The 13,048-nt window shown below is 37.2% G+C and overlaps 1 protein-coding gene across 1 annotated transcript in view; it reads left to right on the forward strand.

Annotated features, from left to right (window-relative positions):
- Window positions 1-13,048, forward strand: part of cacna1da (calcium channel, voltage-dependent, L type, alpha 1D subunit, a) — a 100,202-nt gene that overhangs the window by 64,715 nt on the left and 22,439 nt on the right. Inside the window, exons 32-37 of the mRNA XM_047346890.1 lie at window positions 1,555-1,566; window positions 9,384-9,416; window positions 10,263-10,391; window positions 10,480-10,545; window positions 11,584-11,675; window positions 11,765-11,924. Coding sequence (XP_047202846.1) covers window positions 1,555-1,566; window positions 9,384-9,416; window positions 10,263-10,391; window positions 10,480-10,545; window positions 11,584-11,675; window positions 11,765-11,924 — 492 coding nt within the window. The remainder of the gene's footprint in view (window positions 1-1,554; window positions 1,567-9,383; window positions 9,417-10,262; window positions 10,392-10,479; window positions 10,546-11,583; window positions 11,676-11,764; window positions 11,925-13,048) is intronic.

Genomic DNA, 13,048 nt, shown 5'->3' on the forward strand with positions numbered 1-13,048 from the left:
TCCTGCTGCAGCATTTTGAATCAGCTGAAGGCTTTTAACTGCATTTTGTGGACATCCTGATAGTAAAGAATTACAATAGTCCAGCCTTGAAGTAACAAATGCATGGACTAGTTTTTCAGCATCGCTCCTGGATGGGATATTTCTAATTTTGGAAATGTTCCGGAGGTGAAAGAAGGAAATCCTAGAAACCTGTTTAATATGGGATTTAAACGACATGTCCTGGTCAAAAATAACACCAAGGTTTTTACTTTATTATCGGAGGTCAATTTAATGCCATCCAGGTTAAGTGATTGACTAAGCAGTTTCTTTTTTAAAGACTCCGGTCCAAAGACGACAACTTCTGTCTTGTCTGAATTTAGAAGCAAAAAATTTAAAGTCATCCAAGTTTTTATATCTTCAAGACATGCTTGTAGTCTATCTAACTGGTTTGGGTTCCTCAGGATTTATGGATAAGTAAAGCTGAGTATCATCAGCGTAACAGTGAAAATTTATCCTATGCTGCCTGATAATTTGACCTATTGGAAGCATATATATAGTAAAGAGAATTGGCCCAAGTACTGAACCCTGTGGTACTCCACAATTAACCCTGGAGTTTAAAGATGATTTATCATTTACACGAACAAACTGGAATCTTTCAGACAGATAAGATTTAAACCAGCCTAGCGCTGTTCCCCTGATCCCTACAGCATATTCCAGCCTTTCTAAAAGAATATTATGGTCGACTGTATCAAATGCAGCACTGAGATCTAACAGGACCAGTACAGACACAAGTCCATTATCTGAGGCCATAAGAATATCATTAGTGACTTTCAGCAGAGCTGTTTCAGTGCTATGATGAGCTCTGAAGCCTGACTGAAACTCTTCAAACAGGTCATTGTTATGTAAATGCTATGGATATAGGTCTGTAATTTTTCAAGTCATCTCGATCAAGCGAAGGTTTCTTAAGTAAAGGTTTAATTACAGCTACCTTAAAAGCCTGTGGTACATATCCATTTACTAGGATAGATTAATCATATCTAAAATGGGGCTGGTAATCAGAGGGAACACTTCCTTAAATAATTTGGTTGGGATTGGGTCTAACATACAAGTCTAAGGTTTAGATGAAGCTAATATTTCTGATAACTCAGGAAGCTCCACAGGATCAAAACAATCAATGGGTTTAGAACAATGCAAATTTATTGGTAAGAAAGGTCCAATTTAAGTCACAATTATACACTGCTCCATATTAGTCTAGCACATGGTTCGAGTATTACAACTTCTAAAAACCTTCAAGAGGTATGAATACTTATGCAAGGCAGTGTGTTTAATGTGTGATGCATTAACACAGAATTAATCAACCTTGATAGACTGTGGTTTATCTCTACACGTTTTATTTTGTTATGATTGTGGCTGTATATCATGATAGCACTTATAATGGACATGATTGTTTACCTTAGAGTGTCACAGGAGTCATTCACATTTCTCTGTGATCTGAGGCCTGTCTTTGGTTCGGAATTTGATGTTTTATAATGTGCTAATCTAATTCTTATTTTTTATTCATTTTTCCCCCCATAGAAACTTGTAGAGGCAAGTATGGAAATAAACAAAAAGAATGTCACTTGTGTGTTACTGGTTGTTGATGACAACTTTATCTTTTGATCCCCTTTACACTTGCCTCAAAACTAAATTACTGACCGATTAGGGAGAAAGAAAGTTGATCAGGGTTTTTTAACAGAACACTAAATGTTTCAGTGACATCCAAAATTGTAATTACGTTTATAAACGACTTTCTTTCTGAGATACAAAAATATGTTTCTTTCTGCAAAGGCTAGTTGGAAGTGGTTTGGGAATTCTGTTTAAGAAACTTGAAACTCAAGCTGTTTCTTACAATCCTTAAAGACATAATTTCAGTGAAATATGTATGATTATAAAAGCTCTTGTTATTGATAAGGTGCAACACATCTGAAATAGCTAAGATATTTTTAGATTCAGGGTGAGCGGATTGGTTATAAGCGCTCTGTACCTTACCTGCAGTACACAGAAAGTCTGAATTATTTAAATTTGGATAAATGGGAATTATTTTTTAACTTAAAAACAAAATAACACCCTGCCGAAGTGGGGTTGGTTTCACAAATGAAACCTACCATCATCTCCGAACTAAAAAACTAGCTAGGTTATTATTAGGTATCACTTTGGGTTATACAGTTATTTGATATGTTGTTCTACAACCTGTACACAATAAAGTCCATCTTTCATTACTATGTATTTGACTTGTATTTAAATGGTGTTGGAAGATATACACCATTAAGATAATAACACTCCAACACCACCTTCTTTTGCATTTGACAGTGTAGCCAACATAATTTGATTTTCACGTGCTACAAAATTCCACAGTACCTTCTCAACTTAAAGGCTCATTTATATAGCTGTAGTTGTAGTGGTTACTGGGATATCTATTAATATATCCCACTAATGACGTCGCTTAATTTCATGCTACGCTATGCAGAAGCTCTGTCTGGACTAAAGAAAATTCACTTGCATTTGGATAGTGAATGCTTGAACTGACGGCAACTTTTGCTAGTTTTTTTAATAATTCAGCTAAATAAAATTCTGACCACTTGGTGGAATGCATAGAGCACTGAACTTTAATCCCCAGATGGTCACCCGATCCTTAAATATGGTGGAAAAAAGAGTGATTAAAGTCACAGTAAAAGTAACATTCCACAAAACTGAATTTTACACTCACGCACACTCCAACATGCAGACCAGCAAGAAAAAAAAAATGTCACAGCTCCAAGGTCCATATTAACAAGCACATTAACCACAAAAGTGGAGAGATTTCACCTGAATAAAAAGTAGGGCAATGTAAAAACTATTAAAATACATTCACTAAAGCTAGAAGAAATGGTGGTTAAGAAATTATCTCTAACTATTCCGCTAAAGTCCATGAGACAGCTGTTGATTGCTGGTAAGACGCTGACTGCTGATAACTGCACCTCAGAACCCCTCCACTTTAACAGTCCCAAACAATCCCTTTAAACGACTTAAATCCATTTTTCCCTTACCGAGTGCTCTCATATCTGAGCTGCAGTGCTGTTTTTCTGGAGTAACAAAGAATGTTTTTGAGTGTTGCATGATTGTGTTAACGAACACTAACTTTGTTTTAAACAATAAAATCATTGTGTGTTTTTAGATTTCTCTTTGTTATGCATGTGTGTTTAACATGTTCGCAGTGTTTAATCCAGCTGTGAGTGTGTGCAGGGTTGAGGGTGGACATGAATGTTGGCAACATGAGATTGATTTCACGATGGCTTTCATTTTTGGGACGCACCTTTCATGACATTTATTTCTGTATAACCTGCATGCACGTCTTTAACTGAATGTTCCATTTAACCATTGCAGCTGGTGTGTCATGCGTTTGCCTTGTACATTTTCCATATTTTCAATCTTTTAACACTCTGGCCTGAACTCACCAATTGCATGTTGGTGGGTCAGACAGTCACCTCATAACCTACCATCTTTTCCATGTCTGCCTCTCACAGATGACAGTTGGCCACCCAGTCCCTACCCTTCCGGTCAGTGTTTTCCATAAAGCCTTGTTGAGTTTGTCCATTTTTCTTTTTGCTTGCTGTGCCCTTTAGATTTTTTTTTCCTCCAGACAGAATGGCCCTGGAGTTAAAGCTTAGAAATTCTATGCAACAATAAAGATTACATAAACAAAGTGATTAAAAAAAATAACTGGTATTTAAAACTGAGATTAAAGTTGTGTGGGAAACTGGCTTTGCAAGTCATGTAGTGACCAGGAAGAAATGTAATTGGAACTTAGTATTCAAATACAGTTTAATGAAGGCTCTTAACTTATTTTGAGCTGTAACACTGTACAATTATCAGGTAAGATTGTGTAATACAAGAAAACGATTGGCTTACTAGAAGCATATTGTTTTTGCCCTTTCCCATTATAGGTGGTAGAAGCCAGCTGAGTCTGAGGTTCTTTGATGATCTTGTGTTTATGTCTCTGTGAGTGATTGTCTCTGTGTTTTGTTCTGTCCTCCTGTAGTGAGCTCTTAAAGCTCAGGTGGAGCTCATGTGTAGCGCAGGTGTGTAGACTCCAGTCAGGTGCATGAACTCTCTCACAGTAACTGTCTCTATTTTTTTCTCTTTTCTCCCTTTTCACTCTCCTGTTTCATTATTTACAGGTGCATTTTATAAATTAGAGAATCATTGAAAAAAGTCAATTTATTACAACAATTCAGTACAAACAGTGGAACTCCGATGTTATATAGATACATTCGACCAATATTTTCACATATGAAAAGCAAAGGACTTATTTAATGTACGGAAATGTTATGTTATGACAGTTGTCATTGATACTCTCCACAAGAAGGGTAAGCCATAAAAGATCATTGCTGAAGAAGTTGGCTGTTCACAGAGTGCTGTATCCAAGCATATTAATGGAAAGTTGAGTGGAAGGAAAAGGTTTGGTTGTAGAAAAAGGTGCATAAGTAGTAGGGATAACCAACGCCTTGAGAGGATTGTAAAACAACATCCATTCAGGAACTTGGGGGTGTGATTATCAAGGTGTGAACTGTGGCTAAGCCACCACACATAATCAAATCCTGGACATGAACCACAACTGTTGCACTCCTGGTGTTAGAGCACTTCTAAACCAGAGGCAACATGAGAAGCATGTATCATGAGATAAGGAGAACAAGGACTGGACTGTTGTTCAGTGCTCCAGTTCTCTTGTTTAGATAAAACTAAATCTTGCATTTATTTGGTAGTCAAGGTCCCAGAGTGTGGAGGAAAAGTGCAGAGGCACAGAATCCAAATTGCTTTAGGTTTAGTCTGTAGTTTCCACAATAAGTGATGATTTGGTCAGTCGGTGATGCAACCGCCACAAAGAAGCTATTGAGCATTTTCTAGAGGAAGATGAAAAATACCGAGGCAACAATGCAAACAAGCTAAAGCTTGCAATTAAAGGAACCTGTTTTTCCTACAAACCTCACCAGTCCAATAGGTTGATCACCCCCATACCTACCAAGTATTGCATCCATATACTGTATAGTACATGGACATGCTTTCAGGTAATATTCAAATTTCTGAGAAACTGAATTTGAAATTTATATTTATATTAGCTGTCACCCATAATCATCAAAATTAAAGGTGGTCAGAGGGCTCGGTGGCACCTGTGTATGGCAGCGTCACTTCTGTCAGTGTGCCCCAGGTCAGCTGTGGCTACAATGTAGCTCACCACTGTCAGCGAATGAATGGGTGAATGACTGATTGTAGTGTAAAGCGCTCTGGGTTCTCTGGGGACTTGATAAGGTGCTAAATAAGTTCAGGCCATTTATCATTTTTACCATTTTACCGAAATTAACAGCTGAAATATATCACATTGAGTGTAATGAATCTATTTACTATATGAGTTTCACTTTTTGAATGGATTTAATGGAATAAATAACTTTTCGGTTATATTCTTTCTTTACTGAGATGCACCTGTATCTTGTTTTATCTTCTCCCCCAGCATTTTTCCCAGTTGCTGGCTTCTTCCTCCTCCTCTTTTCTTGTTACCTCTCTTCCCTCTGTGTTGCTCATTCGTATCTCTCTGCACCGGACTGTGAGAGCACCCTGCTGTGGCAGTATAATTGCAGGGCACTACTGGTATGCATGGTTTGCTGCTTTGCTTTGAGGTCACCACTGGCTCTTAATCATTCGAATGTTTTGGCGCGTGTGCGTGCAGTGCTATCCCATCATTGTAGTGATGCAGAACGCATGCTCCATTAACGCTGTGGCCAGGATTACCTAAAGAACCTCCTAGAGCTAATTCCTAGTTGTTTTTATTTTTTATTTAAATCATGTCGGCTTATTTATGCAACTCATGCTGAGGGTTTGTTATGCTGAGGGAATGGAATGAAGCCATATCTGTCTGGAGTATTTTTTTGTTTTGTTTTCGGTGCTGAGCATTATAAAATCACCTTTTCAGTGTTTAATAAACTTTCTTTCAGTTTTACAATTTTCATTTCAGTCCAACCACACCACTGTGACTGACCAGTGTTGTTTTGTACCTTGAATCTTGCACAAATGTTTGGTAATGAGTTCTATAGTCTGTATCAAAATGTGTGTTTGGGTGCAAATATGTGTGAAAATGTGTATAGTAAATTTTGTTTTGGAAAAAGATATGCAGTGTTGTGCAAATGTCTTGAATTTCTTAAAATGTTTTGGTAATTTTTTTATATGGCTTTGATCAATAGTTCTACAGGCTTGCTAAAGGTCTTTCAGGTTTTTATTTTTTTTATTTTAGCTCCTTTTGTAAATAGTTTTCGGTCCAGAACCTGACTACTTTCAGAAATGTGTTTAACCACTTCATCCGTGCATAACAAGACTTTTAAACTCAAAGAATGAACTAGTGTTGTGTCTATCACAGTTTAACAAAGAACCATTTTTAAGTCTGTCTGTAGACATCTTGTTACTTGCTGATTATCTCAAGGAAATCATTTACTCCAATTTCTTCAATTTAACCTATAATCTGAAAATACATTTTAGGATTGATTTTAAACAGTTTTCATGTACATAAATCAATCAATCTTATTAATCTTTATGAAAGTTAATAAAAATCTGTTGAAATAATACATTTTTACTTTGATGTTTAGTAAATTCCATCACACATTTAAAAAGGCAAGGAGATTCTGCATATTTTGCAGATTACAATTTATTAGAAATCAGTTGGAACAGATTATTAGAGGTCAAAAATTATTCTTATGTTATTCACGCTCAGATGTATTTCTATGTCATCCATTAAGGAAAAAGCTACTCAAAAACAAAGATAAAAACAGAGATTCTAAGCTAATTTCACTCTACACTTCTTCTTCATCTTAGAGGGGAAATTCTATGGACAGAAAGCTGAATAATTCAGATAATAATTCTGAATAATTCAGAATAAGTAGCAGTTCTTGCATTAACGGCATCAACAGTGACCCCCTCTTTCTGTGCCCTTCCTACTTTTTGCGTGAAATTGTAGGTCCCTTAAAGTGGTCTCTGATGTAAAAATCAAAACTTCTGTATCTAACACCGCGCTATATAACCAATACTCTTCAACTAGCAACAGGTCTACAACCCCCATGCTCTATTTCCTTATTAGCAGCAACGGTGTGTTAAAAAAGGTCGCTGGATGCCTCCCCCATCATAATTGCAGTAGAAAAGTATACAGTTAACATAAATAATGAAATAAAAAGTAATTATCACATCAGTTTACTCATAAAATGTGTCCAATAATATAATGCGTTTTGATTTTTCAGCATTCCCATTTCATTTTGAGTTGAGTTTTTTTGTGTAGGCCTAAATACATACCTTTCAGTGCTAATGGGCACTGACCAAATGAGTATGAATGTAAGTTGTTGAACTTCTGGCTTCCATATGACATCATGGTAGTCTCTAATTGGTTACTTAAGCTCAAAAGGGTGTGACTCAAGGTCACACATGGAACAATGGCAACAGTGAAAGAAAGTTTGGTCATTTCAAAATAATAATTTCATGAGGCTTTCGCTGGAGAAAAAAAAAGCAGATGAGGGAATTTGGATGGACCAACTAGACTTAAAAATCCAGCAGCAGGTCACTTACCTGCTGCTGGATCACAGTATTACCTGAGTTGAATATGCCTTTGACACCAACCTGCCAGTGGGATTAGAGATGGAAATTAGCCATCTGTCTATAATCTCACTTATTATTTATTGCCCCGTTATTAAAAAATAAACTGAACTCAAGAATGTGTTAGTGTCTCTGAAATTTAAAGAAAGGGATTTGCAGCCTAATATTAATGTATACTTTGTGGTTTGGAATCCGGCAGTTGGATCACTTACAATTTCACTCACAGTTTATGCGACTGCCACATTTCCATTTCTCAGTACAAATTACTGGGAACAGCAGTTCTACGGTTCAGTTTGTTGGATGTTGTGGGAGTATCTCACTTTGGATTCGGAACCTGTTGACAGACTGATGCAGTTTACAAACCGCTTGCATTCACTTCACATTGGGATAAAGATTGTTACCAGGCATTAACTCATGGACTGCAAGGCAAAGTCAAGTCTGGAGTGTGTGTTTTTTTTTACTTTAAGTGGAACTCAAATCGGAGTCTAAAACTCATCACCATCTTTTAGGAAAAACGATTACAACGCTCTCAGAACATGTGTCATTAAAACATTTCAATCTATCAGTATTACAAGTTTCCACTTAGTTTTGTTTCAGAATGCAACTGGTGTAAAAATCTGAGGTTTTTGCTGTATGTCACCAGGTTGTAATTATGAGCTCCCCTTCCTCTCCCTTGACAGGAGATCAAAGGTTAAACAACATGGGAGTCCATCTCCTTGAAATACATTGAAAACATTTAATAGTTACACCTTTGCACAGAGTTGAGTTGTAGTGTTATTGCTGAAACCTTTTATTTTTGTCATATATTAGTCCACGTTGCTTATACAAGTACACATTGCACAAGTTACAGTCATAGAAAAATGAGAAAAAGCAGCCAAAGTAAAGAAAAACTGAAATACTTTGCTGAAGCCTGGAGAAATATTGATGATGATACAATTTAAAATATTTCAAGAAACTCTGACTTCTTGGAAGCCAAAAATTAATTAATGAGCATTTGGAAACTATCCATGGATTATTTTATGTATTTATATGTTTCTAGATTTATTGTGTTCATTCTGTTACTAAACAGAGTCTTGCATGTTTATCTCTTTAAATTGTGCCTTTACTAATGCAATATGCTCATATTTTATGGTTTTTGAGTCCACTAAGATACATCTATTAAAGTCCACTTGTCAGAATTTTAAACCTACAGGGTTTATGATAAATACAGAAAGCGCAAGTCCAGGATGTGTAAGAGCAGCTTTTATCACATCATCATTTCACAGCATTTATGTGAGTTAGTGTACTTTCCATTACCATTGTTTAAATCTCACCGAAGATATCTCACTATGAAATCCATTTAGACTCATGAGAAGTGACCACTTCACTGGGAGGGGGGTTGTGATAAAGTTGTGTGCGAGTCTTACATGTTGATAAGTCTTTTATTGTTGTTCGTCGCTGATGTGTTGTTAAGTTCTGCATAATGTTAAGCTGACATCTTGTGTTGTGGAGTTTTCAGTATATCTGTAATTTGTTGTTGAGATAATGCCTGCCAGTAAACAGAGTTGTCATAGATAAATACATGTCTGTCCTTGTCCAAGAAAATATATGAGACATGTTTGTCCTGTCAGATGAGAAGAATAGTGACTTTGTGGTGTCTCCGTCTTCTGACATTTGCTGGCGTTTTGTGACAATGGCTGCATGTGTAACATGTTTGACCAAATATATGTGAGACCTTCAGGCTCTGTCTAAGTCATTAATACAGGTCTTTGATTTTAAAGCCAACGGAGACTCCTCAGGTGGATGAGATGGGGGTAAGATGCTTTGCCCCCCATGTCAGGGCCATGCCATGTTTGGATTTACATTTCTGTTGTTATTCTGTCTTCTTCATCCCCTTTCATTGGTTGCTGATTTCAGCTTTACTTAACTTGTCATTTACATCTTCTTTACTATAATTTTCTCACATCTGTTTTCTTAGTTCATTTACATATCTCCTCAGAATATTTGCTTTTCATTATTCCTAAATGTTTTGAGTTATTTGGAAGAAGGGTGTGTCACTCAAACGTGACACTTGTTGAGTGGGAGTAGCATTGAGCTGCTCTTCACGTTTGTACTGTTGACACAGCTACATGGTCTCTGCCTCCGTTCTGGCGGTGGGTAGTGACCCATGGATGACCCTCTGGGATCAGGTCACCCACCTATGACCTGTGAACCTCCCGGTCAACCCGCTCGGGTTGGTCCCACTGTGACTCCGCATGCAGTGACTCTGGATTGAGGGTGCCATGCTTGAATAGATGTGTCCTGTCAAGTATGGCAAGGTTTTTCTCCAGCATGCCTGCCTCCTTGCTTACTCCCCCTTTTAGGTCTATACAGGAACAGAGAACATGACCGTGCTTTGAACACAGACCTGCAGAGACATATCGACTACCACTACACTGCATTCCATGCTTCATTACAGTTTTAGAAACTGCCTACCACGACTTTGGTCCAATTTCAAAGTTAAATTGAAATAGATATAATAGTGCAGTGCTGCTTTATTAGTCCATATGTAACTGGGTTGAAGGTCTCAGCTCATCCTGCAAAGCACAGTCAGGCACTCTTGTCTTCACTCCATGCACTGCTAATGTCGTATTTTTTTAAAATAAGTTTTTAATCTACAGAACACGGAGGACAGTGCTCGCATCTCCATCACCTTCTTTCGCCTGTTTCGAGTCATGCGGTTGGTCAAACTCCTCAGCAGAGGAGAGGGTATTCGCACACTGCTGTGGACTTTCATTAAATCCTTCCAGGTGAGGTTGGGTTATATTTAATCATTGCAAGCTAACAGGGAAATAAAAGTTTATCATTAATTTGTTTTGCCTCTTCCCTGTATTTCAGGCTTTGCCGTATGTCGCTCTTTTGATAGCGATGTTGTTTTTCATCTATGCTGTTATCGGCATGCAGGTTGGTATGGTGCCTCGCAGAATTAATGAACTCGGTAGATCTTTTCCTTGTTTTTCCTCATAAAAACTGTGTTTTATTGGGATTTTTTGTGACAGACCAACACAAAATTGTGTATAAATATGGTGTGATCATTTTATAAAATAAAATCTGAAAAATGTAACGTGCATTTGTTTTTACCTTCCCTTAAATGACTACTTTTTAGAATAATGTTTTACTTACATCTGTAAGTCATTTGCTGTAGGTCTATCAGCTGTGCACATTTAGAAGATTAAATATTTGCCCATTTTTTCTGGCAAAATCGCACATTGGATGGAGATTATTTTTGAGCGGCAATTCTTAGGTATTGCCACAGATTCTATATTGGATTTAAGACAGGACTTTGACTGGGCCATACTAGTACATGAATATGCTTTGACCCAAGTCTAAAGTCTTATTCTGCCTCGACCAAATTCTCTTCCAGCATTGCCATGTATTTTGCTCAATCTATCGTCCAGCTTCCCTGTCCTTGCTGAAGAAAAGCACCCCCACAGCATAATGCTGGCACCATCATATTTTACCAAAGAGATTTTGTGTTCAGGATGATGGGCTGTATTAGGTTTGCACCACATATAGTATTTTGCATCTTGGCTAAAAGATTGAAGTCTCATCTGTCAGATCACCTTGCAGATGTTTGCTATGCATACTACATAAAGGCCAGATTGATAAAGTGAATGACAAGAGTTGTTCCCGTGAGCCTCTTGGCTGCCTTTTGTCCAGCCCATCAGTTTAGGTAGATGGCCATGTCTTGATCAGTTTGCAGTTGTACTATGCTGAGTTTTCACAAATCTTTCTATTTTTATTTATAAAATAAAATATATGTTACCCTTTGCTTTGTCTGTCACATAAAATCCCAATTAAATAGGTTAAGGTTTTGTGGTTGTAACATTGGAATATGTGGAAAAGTTCAACATGTGTAGAAACTTTTGCAAAACACTGTAGCTCAATGTGACAGAGTCAGTGTTAATCTAGTTTAATTTACAATAACATTCCTATTTTTAGGTTTTTGGAAAGATTGCCATGGTCGATGGCACTCAAATTAACAGAAACAACAACTTCCAGACCTTCCCCCAGGCTGTGCTCCTCCTTTTTAGGTGTGTTATCAGCAGCCTTTTGAAAAGTAACTTTAGTTTTAAACTTTCTGGGTGATTATTTTCATCTCTAATGTCTTTCTGCTCTACAGGTGTGCCACAGGTGAGGCGTGGCAAGACATTATGTTGGCCTGTATGCCGGGGAAACTGTGTGACCCAGAGTCTGACTACAACCCCGGGGAGGAGATGACGTGTGGCAGTGGATTTGCAATAATTTATTTCATTACCTTCTACATGCTCTGTGCTTTCTTGGTATGTATATTTAATCAACTCTGTATGACTTAGGTGGGTTTAATTTCAATTAGTTATATTATCCTTTCCAGCAGCAGTCACCAAGTTCTTGAATGGAAACGTTTTGCATATTTTCTGTATAAAATAGCAGTTGTTTGCCCTTACAGCATCTCGGTTTACAAAGTGTTTACTCTTAAATCGGGCGTTTAATGACACCAAGGTAAGCAGAGCACAGTTCAGGTTTTTTATGTTTTTATGCACGGCAGCCATATTGAACTTGGGATAGATCAGGGATGTCTGACTTTCCAAGTTAGAATTTCAACTTCAATGAGTATTCCAGTTAATTTTTACATCTTGGAAATCTGATCTCTATCTAATCGGTCCACACAATATTCTACAATAATATTTCAAAAATTAAGATGTTTTTTGGTAAATGAGAGGCCCGTCTCATACTGTGGTAAAAATAAGCCGGACGTTTGTGTTCTTTTTAATTTGGAGTGATTTTGGCCTTGCAAGTCTCCGATGGATGCCATGTTTGTCCAGTCTATTTCTTATTGTTAAAACATAAACTCTGACTTTAAAAGAGAAAAATGGCCTGCAGTGACCTACTGGATGAGTTGTTGTTGTTGGAGTATTTTTGGTGGGCTGGCCACTCCTGGAAAGGTTCATCGCTGTTCCATGTTTTTTTTTTTTTATGGATAATGTTGAAAACATTTCTAACTCCCCACATATTAGAAATGGCTTTGTGTTTCTTTCCAGACCAATGTCAGTAACTTTGTTTCTCATGTGCTCTTTAGTTTTAAATCGAGCCATGATGTGTTGCGTTTAGATACTTTTTAGCTTACTTCATCTTTTTTAGTCAGGTTCTATGTAAGAGTTTTCTTGATTCGTCAGGTCAGGCGGTAATCAGGCCTGGGTGTAGCTAGTGAAATCTAACCAAAACTGTGGTTAATCAAATTTAATTCATGCTTTACAAAGGAGGCAATTATTTTTTCTCAAAGCACTGTGCTGGCTTGGGTAGCTTTTACATTGATAAATGAAATCATCATTTAAAAACTGCTTTTTGTATTTATTCAGGATTTTCAGATGTTAAAATTTGGTTCATGATCTGAAACAGTTAAATGTAGCAACTCTGTAAGGGGGCA

The sequence above is a fragment of the Girardinichthys multiradiatus genome, chromosome 20 (assembly GCF_021462225.1).
Source record: "Girardinichthys multiradiatus isolate DD_20200921_A chromosome 20, DD_fGirMul_XY1, whole genome shotgun sequence".
Classification (NCBI taxonomy): Eukaryota; Metazoa; Chordata; class Actinopteri; order Cyprinodontiformes; family Goodeidae; genus Girardinichthys; species Girardinichthys multiradiatus.